The 24102-nt window shown below is 48.4% G+C and overlaps 1 protein-coding gene across 1 annotated transcript in view; it reads left to right on the top strand.

Moving 5' to 3' along the window:
- The first annotated feature begins 4927 nt into the window (after positions 1-4927).
- The window catches only part of LOC123756441 (neuronal PAS domain-containing protein 4A), a 53224-nt gene continuing 34049 nt past the window's right edge, over positions 4928-24102 (top strand). The window contains exon 1 of the mRNA XM_069331270.1: positions 4928-5144. Coding sequence (XP_069187371.1) covers positions 5119-5144 — 26 coding nt within the window. The 5' untranslated portion in view covers positions 4928-5118. The remainder of the gene's footprint in view (positions 5145-24102) is intronic.

Here is a 24102-nt window from a genome sequence, read left to right on the forward strand (position 1 = left end):
ATTTTATGACCAGGCAACGAAAATTAGGCAGGAAAGAGAAGGGTGGGCCGACTGCATTTTCCTGGATTGCCAAAAAGCCTTCGACACAGTACCCCATAAAAGGCTGTTAAAAAAGTTGGAGCAACAGGCAGGAGTAAAAGGGAAGGTGCTCCAGTGGATAAGGGAGTACTTAAGCAACAGGAAACAGCGAGTAACGGTGAGGGGGAAGACATCAGAGCGGCGAGATGTCACCAGCGGAGTCCCACAGGGCTCAGTACTTGGACCCATCCTGTTTCTAATATATGTGAACGATCTTCCAGAGGGTATAGACTCATTCCTCTCGATGTTTGCTGATGATGCAAAAATTATGAGAAGAATCAAGACGGATGAAGATAGACAGAGACTACAGGATGACCTGGATAAACTGGAGGAATGGTCTAGAAAATGGCTGCTGAAGTTCAACTCTGGAAAGTGTAAGGTGATGAAATTAGGCGAAGGGAGCAGGAGGCTGAACACAAGGTATCATCTGGGAGGGGAAATCCTGCAAGAATCAAATAGAGAGAAGGATCTGGGGGTTGATATCACACCGAACCTGTCCCCAGAGGCCCACATCAAAAGAATATCATCAGCGGCATATGCTAGACTGGCCAACATAAGAACTGCCTTCAGAAACTTGTGTAAGGAATCTTTCAGAACCCTGTATACCACTTATGTAAGACCAATCCTGGAGTATGCAGCTCCAGCCTGGAGTCCATACCTAGTTAAACACAAGACAAAGTTAGAGAAGATTCAGCGGTATGCCACCAGGCTCGTCCCGGAACTGAGAGGATTGAGCTACGAGGAAAGGCTAAAGGAGCTGAACCTCACATCCCTGGAAAACAGAAGAGTAAGGGGAGACATGATAACCACCTACAAAATTCTCAGGGGAATTGACAGGGTGGACAAAGACAAACTCTTCAGCACGGGTGGGACACGAACAAGGGGACACAGGTGGAAACTTAGTACCCAGATGAGCCACAGAGACGTTAGAAAGAACTTTTTCAGTGTCAGAGTAGTTAATAAATGGAATGCACTAGGAAGTGATGTGGTGGAGGCTGACTCCATACACAGTTTCAAATGTAGGTATGATAGAGCCCAGTAGGCTCAGGAATCTGTACACCAGTTGATTGACAGTTGAGAGGCGGGACCAAAGAGCCAAAGCTCAACCCCCGCAAGCACAATTAGGTGAGTACAATTAGGTGAGTACACACAGACACGTTGACTCACACACACGCTGACTCACACACCCGGACTCACACCCCACACACCAGAGTGGCGAGACGTCACTAGCGGAGTCCCACAGGGTCACTCCTGGGACCTATCCTGCTTCTCACTCATGTAAATGATCTCCCAGACTCATTCCTCTCATTGTTTGCTGATGATGCAGACAATTATGAGGAGGATTAAGACCGAGGAAGACAGCAAGAGGCCACAAGATGACCTGGACCTATTAATGATCTAAGAATGGTCCAGCGAATGGCTACTAGAGATTAGCTGAAGGTAAGATGATTATCAGGATAAAGCAATATGCCATTACGACTATATAGCACTTGGAAAGAATTTGACGGTACGGATTTAAGACAGGACGGAGGAAAGGAATGATGCCCAACCACTTGGACGGTCGGGGATTGAACGCCGACCTGCAAGAAGCGAAGTGAGAAGTGGTTTCATTAAGAAAAAAATTTAACTGAGTGCAGAGCAGGAGGCCAGACATAAGGTATCAAATGGGAGATAAAATAATTCAAGAAACGGACAGAGAGAAGGATCACTGTCCTTCTCTCTGTCCGATTTAGACAATCGACTTGAGAATGGTCCAGGACGGACCGAAACGTCGTCGTCCCTTCACCTTCTAGTGTGTGGTCTGGTCAACAGAGAGAAGGATCTAAGAGTTGATATCACGCCGAAGCTGTATCATTAGAACCAAGTATATCACATCTGTCAAGTGAGTCCTGGAGTATGCGGCTCCTGCCTGGACTAGAACAAGAACCTAGTCAAGAACAAGACAAAGTTATAGAAGGCTGGAAGGTATGCCTCCAGACTTGTTCCAGAACTACGAGGTATGACTTACGAGGAAGGACTACATGAATTGAACCTCAAGTCGCTGAAAGTCAAAAGAGTTAGGAGAGGTATGATCACCACATGCAAAATTCTCAGGGTAATTGATAGGGTAGATAAAGACAGCTTACTTAACACGGGTGGTACTCGTAAAAGCCGAAACAGGTGGAAATTGATATCCCAGATGAGCCACAGAGACATCAGAAAAAATTTTCAGTGTCAGAGTAGTTAACAAGTAGGAATGCATTAGGCAGTGATGTGGTGGAGGCTGACTCCATACACAGTTTCAAGTGTAGATATGATAGAGCCCAGTAGGCTCAGGAATCTGTACACCAGTTGATTGACAGTTCAGAGGCGGGACCAAAGAGCAGAAGTTCAACTCTCAAAAGGAGAAATAAAGGAGTACACAGTCATCATAAATTACTGATGTAGGTTACTCTGGCTCCACAGGAGGCAGGCCATAGGAGCTCTATAACTTCCAGGTACTGGGTGAACACAGGGATCAGATAAAAGAAACTCTGCCCATTTATTTCTGCCTCTGCCGGGAATCGCACCCAGGTCATTTGGACTATGACTCCCGAGTGCTGTTCGCTCAGCCACGAGGACCTGTGTATATATACTCACCTAATTGTTGCGGGGGTTGAGCTTTGTCTCTTTGGTCCCGCCTCTCAACTGTCAATCAACTGGTGTACAGATTCCTGAGCCTACTGGGCTCTATCATATCTACACTTGAAACTGTGTATGGAGTCAGCCTCCACCACATCACTGCCTAATGCATTCCATTTATTAACTACTCTGACACTGAAAAAATTCTTTCTAATGTCTTTGTGGCTCATCTGGGTACTAAGTTTCCACCTGTGTCCCCTTGTTCGTGTTCCACCCGTGCTGAAGAGTTTGTCTTTGTCCACCCTGTCAATTCCCCTGAGAATTTTGTAGGTGGTTATCATGTCTACCCTTACTCTTCTGTTTTCCAGGGATGTGAGGTTCAGCTCCTTTAGCCTTTCCTCGTAACTCATTCCTCTCAGTTCCGCGACGAGCTTGGTGGCATACCTCTGAATCTTCTATAACTTCGTCTTGTGTTTAACTAGGTATGGAGTGTGTGTGTAACTGTGTGTGTGTGTGTGTGTGTGTGTGTGTGTGTGTGTGTGTGTGTGTGTGTGTGTGTGTGTGTGTGTGTGTTTGTGTGTGTGTGTGTTTGTGTGTGTGTGTGTGTGTGTGTGTGTGTGTGTGTGTGTGTGTGTGTGTGTGTGTGTGTGTGTGTGTGTGTGTGTGTGTGTGTGTGTGTGTGGGTACTCACCTATTTGTGCTTGCAGGATCGAACATTGACTCTTGGATCCCGCCTTTCTAGCCATCGGTTGTTTACAGCAATGACTCCTGTCCCATTTCCCTATCATATCTAGTTTTTAAAATTACGAATAGAATTTGTCTCCACAACCTGCTCCTTAATTGCATTCCACTTTTCCACTACTCTCGTGTGTGTGAGTATGTGTGTATTTATGAGTATGTGTGTATGAGTGTGTGTGTGTGTGTGTATCATGTCTTCCCAATTCATTCTTTCCTCCAGTGTAGTAAGGTCCAGTTTCCTTAGTCTTTTCATCGTAACTCAGTCTCCTTAGCTCATGAACGAGCCTTGTTGCATATCTGTGGACCTTTCCAAGTTTTGTTGAGTGTTTCTGTTGGTAGAGAGGCTCCACGACGGGACAGCATACTCAATAATAAATCTCACTAAGAATGTATACAGCGCTTGGACGGGATCTTTGTCCAAGTTGCTGAAGGAAAACAGGACCTTTGCCAGCATGGCGTGTGCAGCCTTCCATATTGTGTTGATGTGGGCCTCTGGTGCTGGGGTCTCGTGGTGCGTTCACTACTAAGTCTACCTTGGTCAGCAGCTGGGGGTAGGCCTCGCCTCATCCTGTATTGTATTTGAGGTCATGTTGCTCTGCCACATGACCTCAAGCAATGAGGTTATCCTCATAATCTTGCATATGTCAGGGTTAAGGTCTAGTGGACATTTTCTCAGACCGGCTCTGGAGGCTGTCTGGCTCATTTGGTTATGTGTTGCAGTCCCTAGTTTTGATTCGCTACGTTAGCTTAGCATCGCACAGATCCTTATATATACCATATATGTATATGGAATATATACATATACATATATGTATATGGAATATATGGAATATACATATATATGTATATGGAATATATTCATATACATATATGTATATGGAATATATACATATCTAGAAAGACCCTGCCTTTCTGATCAATCTATTTTTCCTCTTTTATATCTGCTACATATATATTTGTCTCTATCTCAAACACACACACACACACACACACACACACACACACACACACACACACACACACACACACACACACACACACACACACACACACACACACACACGCACATCCCCATGACCAGGGAGCAGCCTTTAGCAGCTGTCTAACCCCGAGGTATCTTTGTACTGCTATTTGAACAGTAGCATCAGGGTGAAACAAACACTGCCCATTTGTTTCAGCCTCCGCCGGGAATCGAACCCAAGCACTTAGGACTACGTCCCCCGAGTGCTATCCACTCGTATAGTTCTCGCAATATGATATCCAAATCGAGAGAGGATAACCACGTGACACAAGAGACATTACTGGCGGACAAGCCAGGTCACCTGTCACTGTTTACAATCTAGACGGTGGGCGGGGCTCCCGGGCACGGTTCCGCCCATCTTCCGCCTCCTCCAATCATAGCGCAGGGATGAGCACCTGCTGACCAATAGAAGCCAGTGTGAGGAATACCCAGGGCGGGGCTAAGGCACTTGAGGGAGCAATGGTGAGAAGAGGATCAGTAGTGCATAAGCTGGTGTGGAGTGTACACCGCCGTCTGTGAAGTTCAACACTCGGGGGACACTTGACATCTCTTTTTTTCCCTTAACCCGCGCTCCCTGACCAATGGAATAGGTCTGAGAGGCCCCCCACGCCACCCCACACGCTCAACGGACGCGCCACACGCACCCACGCCTCTCCTAGAACATCCCAGCACCTAGACAAATGCAGGAAATAATACAGATGTGCAGGTAAGCTTCCACCAACCAGTAAGACTAACTTAAACACTTACTATCCAAGATATTTGTCGTGTAATTTGGCTCTGGCTCATATATTGTGTTGAGACAAAAATTAGTTTTGCAAAAAGAAAAAGAAACATGGATGAATTTCGTCAGTGGAACTCTTAAGCGCAGGGCAAGAGCACCAATTAATATATAATTAATATAATTAATATAATTACGATAGTTGGTAAAGCAGTATGTGTGTAAAGGGACCGCTTGGAGGAGGAGAGACTTCAACGCTACAGTGGGTAGTGAGCCCACCCCAGCCCACCTCCCAGGCATGTTGTGAGCCCACCCCTGCCCACCTCTCAGGCATGTTGTGAGCCCACCCCTGCCCACCTCCCAGGCATGTTGTGAGCCCACCCCTGCCCACCTCCCAGGCATGTAGTGAGCCCACCCCAGCCCACCTCCCAGGCATGTTGTGAGCCCACCCCAGCCCACCTCCCAGGCATGTTGTGAGCCCACCCCTGCCCACCTCTCAGGCATGTTGTGAGCCCACCCCTGCCCACCTCCCAGGCATGTTGTGAGCCCACCCCTGCCCACCTCTCAGGCATGTTGTGAGCCCACCCCAGCCCACCTCCCAGGCATGTAGTGAGCCCACCCCAGCCCACCTCCCAGGCATATAGTGAGCCCACCCCTGCCCACCTCCCAGGCATATAGTGAGCCCACCCCTGCCCACCTCTCAGGCATGTTGTGAGCCCACCCCTGCCCACCTCTCAGGCATGTTGTGAGCCCACCCCAGCCCACCTCCCAGGCATGTTGTGAGCCCACCCCAGCCCACCTCCTAGGCATGTTGTGAGCCCACCCCTGCCCACCTCTCAGGCATGTTGTGAGCCCACCCCAGCCCACCTCCCAGGCATGTTGTGAGCCCACCCCTGCCCACGTCCTATCTAGGGTGTCAGGGTGTCAGGGTGTAGGGTGTCAGGGTGTAGGGTGTAGGGTGTCAGGGTGGCGGGGTGTAGGGTGTCAGGGTGTCAGGGTGTCAGGGTGTAGGGTGTAGGGTGTAGGGTGTCAGGGTGTAGGGTGTTGGGTGTCAGGGTGTAGGGTGGCGGGGTGAAGGGTGGTGGGGTGTAGGGTGGCGGGGTGTAGGGTGGCGGGGTGTAGGGTGGCGGGGTGTGGGGTGGTGGGGTGTAGGGTGGCGGGGTGTAGGGTGTCAGGGTGTAGGGTGGCGGGGTGTAGGGTGGCGGGGTGTAGGGTATCAGGGTGTAGGGTGGCGGGGTGTAGGGTGGCGGGGTGTAGGGTGTCAGGGTGTAGGGTGGCGGGGTGTAGGGTGGCGGGGTGTAGGGTGTCAGGGTGTAGGGTGGCGGGGTGTAGGGTGGCGGGGTGTAGGGTGTCAGGGTGTAGGGTGTCAGGATGTAGGGGTGTCAGGATGTAAGGTGGCGGGGTGTAGGGTGGCAGGGTGTAGGGTGGCCGGGTGTAGGGTGGCGGGGTGTAGGGTGTCAGAGTGTAGGGTGTCAAGGTGTAGGTTGGTGGGGTGAAGGGTGGTGGGGTGTGGGGTGGTGGGGTGTAGGGTGGCTGGGTGTTGGGTGTCAGGGTGTAGGATGGCGGGGTGTAGGGTGGCGGGGTGTAGGGTGTCAGGGTGTAGGGTGGCGGGGTGTAGGGTGTCAGGGTGTAGGGTGTCAGGGTGTAGGGTGGCGGGGTGTAGGGTGGCAGGGTGTAGGGTGTCAGGGTGTAGGGTGGCAGGGTGTAGGGTGTCAGGATGTAAGGTGGCGGGGTGTAGGGTGGCGGGGTGTAGGGTGGTGGGGTCTAGAGTGGCGGGGTGTAGGGTGGCTGGGTGTAGGGTGTCAGGGTGTAGGGTGGTGGGGTGTAGGGTGTCAGAGTGTAGGGGTGTCAGGGTGTATGTAGTATACCACATACTTGGCTATACATTTGGCACCTCAAGCTAACTTGAGTAGACTTCACATCTGTCCTTAGGTAAATGTTCAACGAAATATGACCAACGTCACGCAGCTCTAAGCACCAGGTCGTGTAAAACTCTAAAATGAACTTTGGTTCATTTTAGAGTTTTTTCGTTATTTTTCAACTTTCTTATTAAGTGTTGAAGAACATAAACGTTGACAAATAGAAGGCTCGTGGTAGTCATTTATATACCCCATTGTGTTCTATATATATATATATATATATATATATATATATATATATATATATATATATATATATATATATATATATATATATACATTATATTTATGTAAATATTAATATTCCTAATTTATTATGAATAATTTATAAATATTTTGTATTGGTTTGAGTGTGTATGCGTGTTCTACACCTTCGTGTGCTTCCTGGTGTAGTGTGACATCGTTACAGGTGGAGGGGGGGGGGGAGGGGGTCATTCCTGCCGAGCTGAGTGCCCGAACTATCTTCCGTCCGCGATTGTCTTCTTCTCTCTCTCTTGTTCGCCTCTTTAGTATGCTGGTCTCTTGCTCTCTTTCACCTCCACTTTGTATTCAGATGTCAGGCTGCATTGGTCACTGGCTCTTAGAGTGATGTCATGCTCTTGTGTCTGTTTGTGGCTCCAAGCGTCGTCTGTTGCGCTGCGGGTTATTCCTGCCCCTGCACCTCTGTTACAGGTACGATCCTCCGGCCTCTTAGCTATATCATGTGATGTGTATTCTATCATTTACTTCTTATATCCCAGCTCGTTATTACCCCGCTGGAATCACCGTAGGAGTTCTCACATATTCCGTAGTCTCGCTTCCTGGCGTTCTCTCTCTCTCTCTCTCTCTCTCTCTCTCTCTCTCTCTCTCTCTCTCTCTCTCTCTCTCTCTCTCTCTCTCTCTCTCTCTTTCTCTCTCTCTCTCTCTCTCTCTCTCTCTCTCTCTCTCTCTCTCTCTCTCTCTCTCTCTCTCTCTCTCTCTCTTTCTCTCTCTCTCTCTCTCTCTCTCTCTCTCTCTCTCTCTCTCTCTCTCTCTCTCTCTCTCTTTCTCTTTCTCTTTCTCTCTCTCTCTCTCTCTCTCTCTCTCTCTCTCTCTCTCTCTCTCTCTCTCTCTCTCTCTCTCTCTCTCTCTCTCTCTCTCTCTCTATGCATGTTATTTATCATGTTCTTGTCCTTAGGCTCAAGTGTAGTCAGGAAGTTCCTCTACGAAGCGTCTATGAACTTCACCCTCCACGTGCCCTAAACTCCCCCTCCCCACCCCCTCAATGGGACTCATTCGTTACCAGTCAATTGCCCCTATGATTGACGTCTCCAGCACCTTGGATCACTAAAGTCCTTGTCCCACTTGCCACCATTACTATCCTCTCTATCACCTTTAGATTATTGACCTTCTCACACTGCCGGTGAAGTGTTAATGACCTTTACTGTTACTTTATCCTCTGATGTTGTCATGTTAGTGGTGTTGTTAGGATACAGCCGTACTGGTGACCCCACAACCCTGACGTGGCAGGATAGTTGTGACCCCACAACCCTGACGTGCAGGGATAGTTGTGATCCCACTACCATGAGTGCCAGGATAGTTGTGACCCCACAACCCTGACGTGCAGGGATAGTTGTGACCCCACAACCATGAGTGCCAGGATAGTTGTGACCCCACAACCCTGACGTGCAGGGATAGTTGTGACCCCACAACCATGAGTGCCAGGATAGTTGTGACCCCACAACCATGAGTGCCAGGATAGTTGTGACCCCACAACCAAAACATTGTCACAAGTACAGCCACAAAAATGGTACCAGAGCTAATTTTCGGTTTCGTGACAAAGCCGTGTGAGGAACATGTTTTAAAAGTGGATTTGTGTGGGTAACAGCATCGTTACGACCGTACTGTTGGCGGCAGCGGCTCCGTGACGCAGATCTCTCCACGTGAGAGATCAGGTCGGCCGAGCGGACAGCACGCTGGACTTGTGATCCTGTGGTCCTGGGTTCGATCCCAGGCGCCGGCGAGAAACAATGGGCAGAGTTTCTTTCACCCTATGCCCCTGTTACCTAGCAGTAAAATAAGTACCTGGGTGTTAGCTAGCTGTCACGGGCTGCTTCCTGGGGGTGGAGGCCTGGTCGAAGACCGGGCCGCGGGGACACTAAAAGCCCCGAAATCATCTCAAGATAACCTCAAGATAACGTGTTCTCCGAAAATTTGTTTGCAACGTTGCATTCCGAGAGTTGATTGACACCTTTGGTGGCAATAAGATGCCTTGAACAACACGGAGGAAGGATAACTGCTGGAAGAAGTTAGCTTCGTTCTCGACTCACAACTACAGATCCCGGGTTCGATTCCCGGGCGGGATAGACATTGTCTTCCTGTCTCCGACAACGGGAATTATTAGTGTTGATGGTGGTTAGCGGTAGTTAGTGTTTGTAATGACAAGGTAGGAATTGTGAGTAGAGTGAGGGAGTGAGGGAGTGAGGGAGAGGCAGCAAGGAGGGAGTGAGGGAGGGAGGGAGAGAGTGAGGGAGATGATAGGAAGGAGGAAACGCGGGGGATACAATGGAGAGAGGGAGAAGACATGAGGGAGAGGGTAGGAGGGAGGAAGGCAGGGAGGGGAGGGAAGGGAGGGAGGGGTAGGGAGGGAAGTGAGGGAGGGGGAGGCACAGGAGTGAGGGAAATAAAAAATGACCTTAACGGCACGAGGAAACACCACACATCCGGCACCACATGGCTTTACGTTATCATACATCCGGCATCACAGTTAATTCTTCGCGCGCGACATACATCCGGCACCAGACAGTCTCTGCTTGACTATACATCCGGCACCACACAACTGTTTCATTACTTGTACATCCGGCATCGCACAACGTATACATTATCGTATATCCGGCGCTACTAAACATTTATATTATCTTACATCTGGCTCCACACAACAGTTACAGTATCATACATCTGGCACCACACAACAGTTTCATTATCGTACATCTGGCACTAATAAAAATTTACATTATCGTACATCCGGCACCGCACAACAGTTTTATTATCATACATCTGGCACCACACAAGGAAAACTTTATTATATACAGTATAATATATTCGTCATCATAAATTCTTGACATTCGCCCATACAACTCCGTATTATCATACATCTTGTAACTAACTACCTTTAGATTATATCACATTTGGCAAGCATAACCTTAACCTTATCGTACATCTGGAACCACTTAAGCATTACATTCTCCTACATCTGGCACAACATAGCCAGTACATTCTCCTACCTCTGGCACAACATACCCAGTACAATCTCCTACATCTGGCACAACATGCCCAGTACATTCTCCTACATCTGGCACAACATGCCCAGTACATTCTCCTACCTCTGGCACAACATACCCAGTACAATCTCCTACATCTGCCACAACATATCCAGTACATTCTCCTACATCTGGCACAACATATCCAGTACATTCTCCTACATCTGGCACAACATATCCAGTACATTCTCCTACATCTGCCACAACATATCCAGTACATTCTCCTACATCTGCCACAACATACCCAGTACATTCTCCTACATCTGGCACAACATACCCAGGAACATTCTTCTACATCTGGCACATTATAGCCAGTACATTCTCCTACATCTGGCTGCGCGTAACCGTCATATTCTTCTACATCTGGCACCACATAATATTTACATCACACATTCTGAACTACAGAGCACAAACATCACCATACATCCGGCCCTACACGACCTTTGGATTCATCATTCATCCGGCTCCTCGCAAACCGGCTCCTTACGTCATCATACACGTCACCCCGTGTCCTTTGTATGTTCATACATCCGCTTCCATACATACCTTTGTATAATCATACATGAGGAGCAACATCACCTACACGTGTATTATACATCCGGCCACTCATGACTAATACGCCATCATACACCGACACAACCTTGACATTATCGAACATCCGGCACCGCATGAATGGGAGAGAGAGAGAGAGAGAGAGAGAGAGAGAGAGAGAGAGAGAGAGAGAGAGAGAGAGAGAGAGAGAGAGAGAGAGAGAGAGAGAGAGAGAGAGAGAGAACTTGGAGACGGGAATTAGGAGAATTAGGGATTGGAGAAGGGAAAGGGAGGTGAGAGAGGGGAAAAAGAGAGGTTAAAGAAGGAAAGAAGAGGTTAGAGAGAGAGAGAGAGAGTAACTGAAGATAAAAGGTTGTGAGATGTGAAGATGGACGCGCGGGTGAGGGAAGGGAGAGGAAGGGAAGACAGAGTGAGAGAGGAGAGGGATAGGGATGGAAGAGGGAGGGAGGGAGGGAAGAGGAGAAGGAGAGGGAGCCGTCCTTGGCGCTCCAAGACTCCCGCGTCACTGTGGGAATGCTGCCTTACGACACCGTGGAGGCCAGCTCTGCCTCATGCGTACTGGACGGTCAGCCTTGGCTGTGAGGGAGAGTGTGGGGGAGAGTGTGGGGGAGAGTGTGGGGGAGAGTGTGGGGGAGAGTGTGGGGGAGAGTGTGAGGGAGAGTGTGGGGGAGAGTGTGGGGGAGAGTGTGGGGGAGAGTGTGGGGGAGAGTGTGGGGGAGAGTGTGGGGGAGAGTGTGAGGGAGAGTGTGGGGGAGAGTGTGGGGGAGAGTGTGGGGGAGAGTGTGGGGGAGAGTGTGAGGGAGAGTGTGGGGGAGAGTGTGGGGGAGAGTGTGGGGGAGAGTGTGGGGGAGAGTGTGGGGGAGAGTGTGGGGGAGAGTGTGGGGGAGAGTGTGGGGGAGAGTGTGGGGGAGAGTGTGGGGGAGAGTGTGGGGGAGAGTGTGGGGGAGAGTGTGGGGGAGAGTGTGGGGGAGAGTGTGGGGGAGAGTGTGAGGGAGAGTGTGGGGGAGAGTGTGGGGGAGAGTGTGGGGGGAGAGTGTGGGGGGGAGAGTGTGGGGGAGAGTGTGGGGGAGAGTGTGGGGGAGAGTGTGAAGGGCTGTGAAGGAGAGTGGGGGAGGCTGTGAGGAAAGAGAGAGAGAGAGAGAGAGAGAGAGAGAGAGAGAGAGAGAGAGAGAGAGAGAGAGAGAGAGAGAGAGAGAGAGAGAGAGAGAGAGAGAGAGACAGACAGACAGACAGACAGACAGACAGACAGACAGAGGAGCTGGAAAACAGACTAGATTATACATAACCCTCTCATCTCAGACGGTCTATTATTCTCAACACTAGAGATCTCTGAGTATCTTACACGTTACAATCATGTCCTCTTCTACCTCGTAACTCCTCCATATAAGAGTCAGCGCCTTAACTTACACCCATCAGTGCCGTACGCGACGAAATGTGTGCACATTCACCTTGTTATCAACCGCTTTAAAATGCTTATAATTCACGGCGTAAATGGTCAATTATATCAATAAATCAGTTACTGAGATCAGTGAATGACTTCCTACTGTCTTCACTGACTTGTATGTCGGTCCTGTCCTAGCCGGTGCCAGTCCTGTAATGAGGACTGGCACTTGGAATTAATTGTGATGTTCTGCAGCGCTGTGCGGCCACTCGAGTCCTCTCCCTCGCTCTCGTTACTCATGGGAGATTATGTTGGGCTGGTCGCGTATTTTCATGTCGTTTTCTGAAGATGTGTTCTCACTGTGGTAAGTGTCTTCTTCTGTGTGTGTGTGTGTGTGTTTACTAGTTGTGTGTTTACTAGTTGTGTTTTTGCGGGGGTTGAGCTTTGCTCTTTCGGCCCGCCTCTCAACTGTCAATCAACTGTTTATTACTATATTTTTTTTTTTCCACACCACACACACACACCCCAGGAAGCAGCCCGTGACAGCTGACTAACTCCCAGGTACCTATTTACTGCTAGGTAACAGGGGCACTTAGGGTGAAAGAAACTTTGCCCATTTGTTTCTGCCTCGTGCGGGAATCGAACCCGCGCCACAGAATTACGAGTCCTGCGCGCTATCCACCAGGCTACGAGGCCCCTGTGTGTGTGTGTGTGTGTGTGTGTGTGTGTGTGTGTGTGTGTGTGTGTGTGTGTGTGTGTGTGTGTGTGTGTGCGCGCGTGTGTCTACATACCAGGTTGTGCATGGCGGGGGCTGAGCTTAGTGTGTGTATGACTGAAACCAGAAAAAATGTGAAGAAATTGTTAACTGCTTCAGTACCTCTCTCCCCCCACACGCCCCTCCCTTTCCCCTCCCTTCCCCTTCCCTCCCTTCCCTTCCCCCTCCCCTCTCCTCCCCACTTATTACCATCTACCTTCCTCCCCTCCCCTCCCCCCCCCCACCTCCTCACCCGTTCCAAAGAGGCGGTGGTGGAATTAAGCAGAAATCTGCGGGATAAAGACAGAGATGGAGAGAAACAGGGATTAAATTATGTATATAAAGTTGTATATATTATTTTTATAAGTATATCACTAAGTAACACGACTCGCGTAAGATAACAGTGATTTCTAAAGTAAATAAAAGGCAAGTTTATATCAGTTTACCCGACTTGTGGAGTACACACAACCTATTGTGTACTGGAATATGTCACCATCAGTGTGGAGTGATATATAAATAGAGGAGGAGGAGGAGAGGAGGAGGAGGAAAGAAGTAAAGTAGGAAGAGGAGGAGGAGTAGAGAAGGGGAAAGAACTTCAAAATTTGGAGTAAGCGTAATGAGAAGTGGCAGAAGAGTAGTGGTTGTGGTGGTGGTGGTGGTGGTAGGGGTGGTGGTAGGGGTGGTGGTGGTAGGGGTGGTGGTAGGGGTGGTGGTGGTGACGGTGGTGATGGTTGGTAGTGAGAGTAGCAGTTGCTAGAAGCAGCAGTGGCAACAGTAGTCAACCTAACATTAGTATCAAAGTGAAGTAAAAGTAACAATTTATGGAACACAAACCACTAGACTGCTGGTGGAGGCACCGCAGCAGCAGCAGCAGGAGCAACAAGCAACAAACTGTAGAGCTGTAAACTGCAAGGTATACTCCCCCTCACCAGTAGCACCAGTAGCACCAGTAGCAGCAGCACCAACAGCAACAGTAACCACAGCAGCGCCTACAGTAGCTGCAGTAGTAACCCCAGTTGCAGCCCCGGGGAGCAGCTGCTACACGAAGATGCGCTCAGGATCGCCCTAGACATAATTTACGTTGCAACATGCAAATTGCACCAGGAATGCAGGCTGAGAGCTGTGGGGTCAACACTGACCCTAAGGTCAGAGGAAGACTGCCTCTTCTTGCAATGAGCTGGCCTGCAACCTGGGTTTACACACCCCCACGGGCGTCTGTGGTTAGCTGGTGGGCGTGTAGGAGTCCGTGGGCGTCTGTGGTTAGCTGGTGGGCGTGTAGGAGTCCGTGGGCGTCTGTGGTTAGCTGGTGGGCGTGTAGGAGCCCGGTGGGCGTCTGTGGTTAGCTGGTGGGCGTGTAGGAGTCCGTGGGCGTCTGTGGTTAGCTGGTGGGCGTGTAGGAGTCCGTGGGCGTCTGTGGTTAGCTGGTGGACGTGTAAGAGCCCGGTGGGCGTCTGTGGTTAGCTGGTGGGCGTGTAGGAGCCCCGTGGGCGTCTGTGGTTAGTTGGTGGGCGTGTAGGAGTCCGTGGGCGTCTGTGGTTAGCAGGTGGGCGTGTAGAAGCCTCCCGTGGGCGTGGAAGCCTAGGAAGTAGGCGTGTAGGTTCCCCCCTTGCGGCGAGTCTAAGTATCAATCAAGATACTTGATTGATACTTAGATAGTGTGAGATTTTATTAAGAAGACTTAAGAAGACCCCAAGACTTTATTAAGCGAACTAGCCATATATATTAATCGAGTAGATGAGTGACTGTACGAGTGAATTAGTGAGCGAACAACGAGTGAATAAGTGAATAAATGAGTGAGTGAGTCGACGGGACTGTCAAAGGACCGTGGGAAAGTCCCTCCCGCACTGCTACACAACCCGCCATACTCATGAATGCCAATTTCCTAGTCAACAAAGCGGAAACTTGTATCTCAAGGCGAAGGCAGGTAGGAGTGCCTCCACTGGAGCCTGGAGGCCCTCCAGCTCCCTGGAGGGCTACCTGCCTCTCCACCTACCCCAGGTAACTGTACCTGGAGCCCAGATAACACTACCTGCAGCCCAGGTAACTGTACCTGGAGCCCAGGTAACTCTACCTGGAGCCCAGGTAACTCTACCTGGAGCCCAGGTAACTCTACCTGCAGCCCAGGTAACTCTACCTGCAGCCCAGGTAACTGTACCTGGAGCCCAGGTAACTCTACCTGCAGCCCAGGTAACTGTACCTGGAGCCCAGGTAACTCTACCTGGAGCCCAGGTAACTCTACCTGCAGCCCAGGTAACTGTACCTGGAGCCCAGGTAACTCTACCTGGAGCCCAGGTAACTCTACCTGCAGCCCAGGTAACTGTACCTGGAGCCCAGGTAACTCTACCTGGAGCCCAGGTAACTCTACCTGCAGCCCAGGTAACTCTACCTGGAGCCCAGGTAACTCTACCTGGAGCCCAACACACTGTATGCAAATCTAGATCCATTAACAATTAAGGGGTGTGAATTTAACTCTAAAATAATATTACAAATAATTGGTAAGTATGATGAAAGTGAACTAATTCCACGCGGAATTAGGTATTGTTTTCAAACGTTTATGTCTAGGTAGAATTCAGACGTCTAATTCTAGGTAGAATTCAAACGTCTAATTCTAGGTAGACTTAATCAAACTATTAGAGCCAAAGTTGCTGTGACGTCATTCCTAACCCTCGCTCGCAGCACCAATTATAGCCAAATACAGCCAAAGCCACAATGACGTCACACCCTGGTTCTACCAATCACAGCCCTTAGCTTCGTAGTACTCATGACGTCAGAGGCAAGTCTCCACGATGACGTTGCATCCGGCTAGGACTTGAGAGAGAGAGAGAGAGAGAGAGAGAGAGAGAGAGAGAGAGAGAGAGAGAGAGAGAGAGAGAGAGAGAGAGAGAGAGAGAGAGAGAGAGAGAGAGAGAACAACACATTTCCAGAGCAACACTGACTTAATGACGCCATAGAAAATGGGTCATTCTCTCTCTCTCTCTCTCTTTCTCTCTCTCTCTCTCTCTCTCTCTCTCTCTCTCTCTCTCTCTCTCTCTCTCTCTCTCTCTCTCTCCCCGCCGCCCACCGCCCCACCTTGGCCCACATGCAGCGTGGGCGTGCGGGCGGGATGGAAAGTGGGGCGTCTGACAGGCCGCGTGGGCAGTCAACCGGGCAAAATTAAATGAATGAAGGTAATGGATTAGTAGTGTACAGAGGCTGGGGAGGGGGGGGGCAGGCACACACACACACACACACACACACACACACACACACACACACACACACACACACACACACACACACACACACACACACACACACACACACACAGTACAACATCTTACAGGATTTCTGCTTTTAGTTTTAAATGTTAAGATGGGCAGAGGCAACCTTACCCAAGTTTCACCTTTCACTTTTTCCTGGCCCTCTGTGTGTGTGCTCACCTAGTTGTACTCACCTAGTTGTGCTTTCGGGGGTTTAGCTCTGGCTTTTGGTCCCGCCTCTCAACCGTCAATCAACTGGTGTACAGATTCCTGAGCCTATCGGGCTCTAACATATCTACATTTGAAACTGTGTATGGAGTCAGCCTCCACCACATCACTGCCTAATGCATTCCATCCGTTAACTACTCTGCCACTGAAAAAGTTCTTTCTAACGTCCATTTGGCTACTCAGCTTCCACCTGTGTCCCCTTGTTCGCGTACTACCCGTTTTAAACAGTTTATCTTTATCTACCCTGTCAATTCAACTGAGAATTGTGTAAGTAGTGACATACTGATATTTACAACCACGTACTGAGGTAGGGATGTGGCTACCCTCCCATACACAACTATAAGGCACAATCAGGTTCATATTTTACTAAATTCTTCCTTTCAAAAAGGCAAAATTGACCTGGGGTCAGGGACCCCACACGGGCCCGAGCCCCAGAAAACAAAGGGAGGTTCTTCAAGCTAATGTTTAATGTTGAAGGCTCAAATTAAGCTGGAAACTGTGAAAGTTTTCAAGGCAGGAGAATGTGCTGCAGTTGTTGGATATGAAATAAAGCTCTACCCAGGCACCGGCGAGAAACAATGGGCAGAGTTTCTTTCACCCAATGCCCCTGTTACCTAGCAGTAAAATAGGTACCTGGGTGTTAGTCAGCTGTCACGGGCTGCTTCCTGGGGGTGGAGGCCGGGTCGAGGACCGGGCCGCGGGGACACTAAAAGCCCCGAAATCATCTCAAGATAACCTCAAGATAACCCTATGGCAGAAATGATTTTAGAGCAGGAGTGGCGGGGAATAAGAGCCCCGGGGAGGTGGTCGGGGCGGGAATGAATGTGGCAATTAATTTAATCAACTTGTGTGTTAAAATCTGGCATGAAAGAGTAAATATGGCGATGGGGTTTGTTGACCGTGTCTTTGGTGGGCATGGTGGTGGGCTTCGTGGTGGGCATGGTGGGCTTCATGGTGGGCTCCGTGGTGGGCATGGTGGGCTCCGTGGTGGGCATGGTGGGCTTCGTGGTGGGTTCCGTGGAGGAACAGTATGGACATATATGTGTGAAGGACCGAGTTAATAAAACAAAATCTTATGACTGAGGCCTCGATAGATTCATGAAGCATGTTTGGTTATATATATATATATATATATATATATATATATATATATATATATATATATATATATATATATATATATATATATATATATATACATATATATTTATAAATATATATAGACTTTGAATTTGTGTGTTGAGATTAACTAAAAAATATATAGTGTCTACATCTGTGTGTGTGTGTGTTTGCGCGTGTGTGTGTGTGTGTGTGTTTGCGCGCGTGTGTGTGTGTGTGTTTGCGCGTGTGTGTGTGTGTGTGTGTTTGCGCGTGTGTGTGTGTGTGTGTTTGCGCGCGTGTGTGTGTGTGTGTGTGTATGCGCACGTGTGTGTGTGTGTATGTATGTCTGTGTCTGTGCGTGTGTGTGTGTGTGTGTTTGCGCGCGTGTGTGTGTGTGTGCTTGCGCGTGTGTGTGTGTGTGTGCTTGCGCGCGTGTGTGTGTGTGAGTACAAGTTTAGATTGGATCCAGTTTTTGTGATGAGCCGGCAGCAAGTTTGACCTGATGATGCTGGTGATGCTTCGCGCGCTTCTCTCAGCTCATCTCATGGCCATCTTCCTTCAGAGTTCTCTCTTTGTTTGTTTCTCTACCTCTCTTTCTCTCCGTTTGTCCAACTGCCTATTTTTTTCTGTTGTTAAACCATTTTATTTAGTCTCTCTCTCTCTCTCTCTCTCTCTCTCTCTCTCTCTCTCTCTCTCTCTCTCTCTCTCTCTCTCTCTCTCTCTCTCTCTCTCTCTCTCTCTCCTCTCTCTCTGTCTCTCTCTCACTCTCTCTCCCTCTCTCTCTCTCTCTCTCTCTCTCTCTCTCTCTCTCTCTCTCTCTCTCTCTCTCTGTAGTTTCTTTCAACGTTATAACAACGTATTAACGTACAAAATTAATAGTTACGTTGTGTGTGATATTGTAAACAGGAAAATTGTTTTTATTAAATGGCAAAAGAAAAACCACCGCTACAGACTTCATACGAGCCGTGGATGACTGATGCTAATCACCTATGACATTCCCCATCCAATCACCGGTAATCATGCAAAGTTAAATGAGTCTAGCCTCAAGCATCAGGTCTCCAATCTTGGACAGAGAAACGAACATACAGACCTAGATCGACCCAGCTCGATATATATATATATATATATATATATATATATATATATATATATATATATATATATATATATATATATATATATATATATATATATATATATGAGGGAGAGAGGAGGTGGGAGGGACTAGGTAAGGCTGGACGTGACCTGACTACATGGTATCGCAGGAGTGCAATTTGGAAAGCCATCACTTGCTACATTCCCTAAATTACCTGGGACTTATTTTCCCCTCTCACTTCCTTCCTTCCTTCTCCCCCTCTCCCTTCCTTCTTCCTTCTTCTCTCTCTCTTTCGTTCTCTCATCTAGATCATTCTGTCTGTTTTCTCCTCTTTATCTCAATTTCTTTCCACTTCCTTCCTCTTGCTTGTTTTATGGCCTGTACTCCAGTGTCTACTTTCTCTCTGCTGCTTTCCCCTCCTCTCACGCCTGCTGTGTGTGTGTGTACACCTGGAGGTGCTAGCTGGGGGGTTGAGCTCTGGCTCTTTGGTCCCGCCTCTCAACCGTCAGTCAACTGGTGTACAGATTCCTGAGCCTACTGGGCTCTGTCATATCTTCACTTGAAACTGTGTATGGAGTCAGCCTCCACCACATCACTTTCTAGTGCTTTCAAATTGTTAACTACTCTGACACTGAACTAGTTCTTTCTAATGTCTCTGTGGGTCAGGTTCCGCCTGTGTTAAATAGTCTGTCCTTATCAATTTGTCTGAGAATCTTGTATGTGGTGAACCTGTCTTCCCTAACTCGTCTTTCTTCCTTCGTGTGTATATGTTTATGTGTGTGTGTGCGCGCGCGCACGTGAGTGTGTGTATTTATTAATTGTGCTTGCAAAATCGAGCTATTAGCTCTTGGACCCCGCCTTTCTTACCAATCTATTTGTCCTCTATTATGTCTACTAAGCGTCTTTTTAAGCGTCGGTTATGAGAGCCAGTGACAACTGGGTCCCCATCCACGTCACGGGGGGCATGGCTGTCCCTATCCTCTCTACGGGTAGGCCTATCCTCCTCCTCCTGTCCATATTTTCCATTGCACGGGTTAAACGACATGTGATCTGTTCACTGTCTCTACCTCTCCTCTTTACTGTTCGTCTTCTCCTTCTATTATTATTGCTAATTTCTTCTGTTTTATTATTCACTTTATTTTCATTATTCTGTTTATATTTGATGTGTTTATTGACTTTATTCGACGTCAAACACCTAACACCCCCTCTAACATCTTACACCTCCCCCTCCCTTCCTCCTTACCCCCTTCCTCCTCCTCACCCAACCCCCCAACCCCTCCCCAGCCCCCCCCCCAACCCCTCCCCAGCCCCCCCCAACCCCCCCCCCTCTCTCTCCCCCAACAATTAGGTTGATATGCATCTCTCAAGACCACAAAGTACCCAAGAAACAAGGGAAGGAGTCCCCCATGGCTTCCTCAAAAATCCCAAAATAGTTGAAGAACATCGTGAAAGACTCTGGAGGTGTGAGAATGGTTCTGTTGTTCCCTTGGAGAAAATGTCCAGGATTTGATGAGGGAGGACAAGGGGGAGGCAGGTGGCCAAACGGGTGTCTTCAGGATTTCTTTTCTTGACTTTTGCCGTTTTTCTCTCCTCTGCCACCAATGATTAAATGATTTAAAACAAAACAAAAAAGGTTTTTGTTTTCACTGGGTTAAAAATTGTGTCCTTTATCATTTTTTGACTGTAAATGACCTCAGCGATATGCGCGGATGGCTTGCTGGAATTAGTTTAGTTTGGAAATGAACTCCAGGTCTCTGCTCCTGGGTTGTCCTCCAGTACAGTCAGTCAGCCTCCAGGTCTCTGCTCCTGGGTTGTCCTCCAGTACAGTCAGTCAGCCTCCAGGTCTCTGCTCCTGGGTTGTCCTCCAGTACAGTCAGTCAGCCTCCAGGTCTCTGCTCCTGGGTTGTCCTCCAGTACAGTCAGTCAGCCTCCAGGTCTCTGCTCCTGGGTTGTCCTCCAGCACAGTCAGTCAGCCTCCAGGTCTCTGCTCCTGGGTTGTCCTCCAGTACAGTCAGTCAGCCTCCAGGTCTCTGCTCCTGGGTTGTCCTCCAGTACAGTCAGTCAGCCTCCAGGTCTCTGCTCCTGGGTTGTCCTCCTGTACAGTCAGTCAGCCTCCAGGTCTCTGCTCCTGGGTTGTCCTCCAGTACAGTCAGTCAGCCTCCAGGTCTCTGCTCCTGGGTTGTCCTCCAGTACAGTCAGTCAGCCTCCAGGTCTCTGCACCTGGGTTGTCCTCCAGCACAGACAGTCAGCCTCCAGGTCTCTGCTCCTGGGTTGTCCTCCAGTACAGTCAGTCAGCCTCCAGGTCTCTGCACCTGGGTTGTCCTCCAGCACAGACAGTCAGCCTCCAGGTCTCTGCTCCTGGGTTGTCCTCCAGTACAGTCAGTCAGCCTCCATCCCCCTGCACCTGGGTTGTCCTCCACCACACACAGTCAGCCTCCAGACCCCCCCCCCCAACATCAACTCACGGTTACGGCGCCTATTTTGTGCTCTGTTTGGCTTCCTCACTCTATTGTTTTCTGGAGCTGAGACACTGGAAGGAGGAGTGAAGACGGCCTTCTGAGAGTGAAGAGGGACTTATGGGAGAGAAGAGTGACTTCTGGAAGTGAAGAGGGCCTTCTGGAAGTGAAGAGGGCCTTCTGGAAGTACAATTTAATTCATAGGAGTGGAAAGTGACTTCTGGAAGTAGAGAAGTCCTTCGGAAACTACATAGAGCCCTCTGGAAAGTGTTCATTGCCAGCTGAACATAAAGAGGGGCTTCCGGAACACACACACAGGGCCTTTCGGAACTGAACATAGTGTACTAGTAGTGAGAGACGTCGACCTGATAGTGAAGGCACCCTCCAGGTAGAACATTTGACTCTTTGGAAACTGGACAGAACCTTCTGTCCGTTATTTGTTGCTGTTGGCCCCCTGGGACTGGACAGGGCCTTGGGGGAGATATAGAAGAGAACGCGGCGGCTGAGAAGGTCAACACTGCGAGGTAAGGAGCTTTCCCTGAACGATCTACTCTTTTTTTGTCAATTCCGAAGCTTCTCTTTGAGCTGCTTAATCCGTGAAAATGCCGACGAGACGCCATCAACCAGCTTGACGGTAGTATTAGGGAGGGGGAGGGAGGGAGGGAGGGAGGGAGGGAGGGAGGGAGGGGTATGAGGGAGGGAGGGGTATGAGAGAGGGAGGGATGGGTATGAGGGAGGGGGGTATGAGAAAGGGAGGGAGGAATTAAAGGTATGAGGGAGAGAGGGAGGGAGAGAAGGTAGGAGGGAGAGAAGGTAGAAGGGAGAGAAGGTAGAAGGGAGAGAAGGTAGGAGGGAGAGAAAGTAGAAGGGAGAGAAGGTAGGAGGGAGAGAAGGTAGGAGGGAGAGAAGGTAGGAGGGAGAGAAAGTAGAAGGGAGAGAAGGTAGGAGGGAGAGAAGGTAGGAGGGAGGAATTAAGCCAGTTTTCTTTTGAAAGCTGGGACTATTATTATATTTATTTAACACGCCGTTTAGGGGAAAAACATGACCATACGAATTCTTAGTAATCTGTCAGAAGAGGAAGGCGGGGACCAGCAGCTGAAGCCTTCAGAACCCCTTCCCTGTCCCCCCCCCCACCACACACACACTGGTGGCTGGTGGGCTGAGTGGACAGCGCTCTAGACTCGTGGACTTAGGAACCGGGGTTCGATCCCCGGCACCGCCGGAAAAACAAATGGGCAGAGTTTCCTTCACCCTGATGCACCTGTTACTTAGCAGTAAATAGGTACCTGGGAGTTAGACAGCTGCTACGAGCTGCTTCCTGGGGGGGGGTGAAAAAATATATAAAATAGTTAGTAGTTAGTAACAGTTGATTGATTGACAGTTGAGAGGCGGACCGAAAGAGCAGAGCTCAACCCCCGCAAGCACAACTAGTTGAATACAACTAGGTGAATACACACCTACATATTCTTGTTGTTTATTCTCTCTTGGACAAAACTATCTTGGACAAAACTATCTTTGACAAAACTATCTTGGACAAAACTATCTTGGACAAAACTATCTTGGACAAAACTCTCTCTGAGACAAAACTATCTTGGACAAAACTCTCTCTGAGACAAAACTATCTTGGACAAAACTCTCTCTGAGACAAAACTATCTTGGACAAAACTATCTTGGACAAAACTATCTTGGACAAAACTCTCTCTGAGACAAAACTATCTTGGACAAAACTATCTTGGACAAAACTATCTTGGACAAAACTATCTTGGACAAAACTATCTTGGACAAAACTCTCTCTGAGACAAAACTATCTTGGACAAAACTATCTCTGAGACAAAACTATCTTGGACAAAACTATCTTGGACAAAACTATCTCTGAGACAAAACTATCTTGGACAAAACTATCTTGGACAAAACTATCTTGGACAAAACTATCTTGGACAAAACTATCTTGGACAAAACTATCTCTGAGACAAAACTATCTTGGACAAAACTATCTCTGAGACAAAACTATCTTGGACAAAACTATCTCTGAGACAAAACTATCTTGGACAAAACTCTCTCTGAGACAAAACTATCTTGGACAAAACTCTCTCTGAGACAAAACTATCTTAGACAAAACTATCTCTGAGACAAAACTATCTTGGACAAAACTCTCTCTGAGACAAAACTATCTTGGACAAAACTATCTTGGACAAAACTATCTTGGACAAAACTCTCTCTGAGACAAAACTATCTTGGACAAAACTATCTTGGACAAAACTATCTTGGACAAAACTCTCTCTGAGACAAAACTATCTTGGACAAAACTATCTTGGACAAAACTATCTTGGACAAAACTCTCTCTGAGACAAAACTATCTTGGACAAAACTATCTTGGACAAAACTTCCTTTTGAGCAGGTGTTCGAGTCAGATTGAAAGCATAACAGTGAATAACAAAGAAAATAACTTTAAAATAAATTTTATGGCATAACAGAGAGAAAATTTTAATTGATTTTCTAATTACAATAAAATAATTGTAATATAAATAGGAGAAATATGACAAAACAAACAAGCAAACATTAAACAACGACAAACAGTAAACAACGACAAACATAAACAAAAACAATAACAAACACAGAGGAAGAAACAAAAGCACACAAGCAAAAACATAAACAGAGTGTAACCGAGCAAAAACAATGACAAAAACTTTTGACTGCAAAGCTTTCAAAGGGCAGCGTTTGAGTGCCCCTGTAACCCCCACCTCCACTAACTACCCAACCAGGTCGTTAGTATTGATCTCGAAGGGTGGGTAATTACAGGGGAACAAGCGCCAATTAAGGAGTCATTACCATAAGTAGCGAACTATCTCCTCGGGGCTTGGAATTACAGATGTTTGCGTGCCGTGTGTTTGCGTGTGCGTGTGTTTGTGTGTGTGTGTGTGTGTGTGTGTGTGTGTGTGTGT

This window comes from Procambarus clarkii, chromosome 25, assembly GCF_040958095.1.
Source record: "Procambarus clarkii isolate CNS0578487 chromosome 25, FALCON_Pclarkii_2.0, whole genome shotgun sequence".
Classification (NCBI taxonomy): Eukaryota; Metazoa; Arthropoda; class Malacostraca; order Decapoda; family Cambaridae; genus Procambarus; species Procambarus clarkii.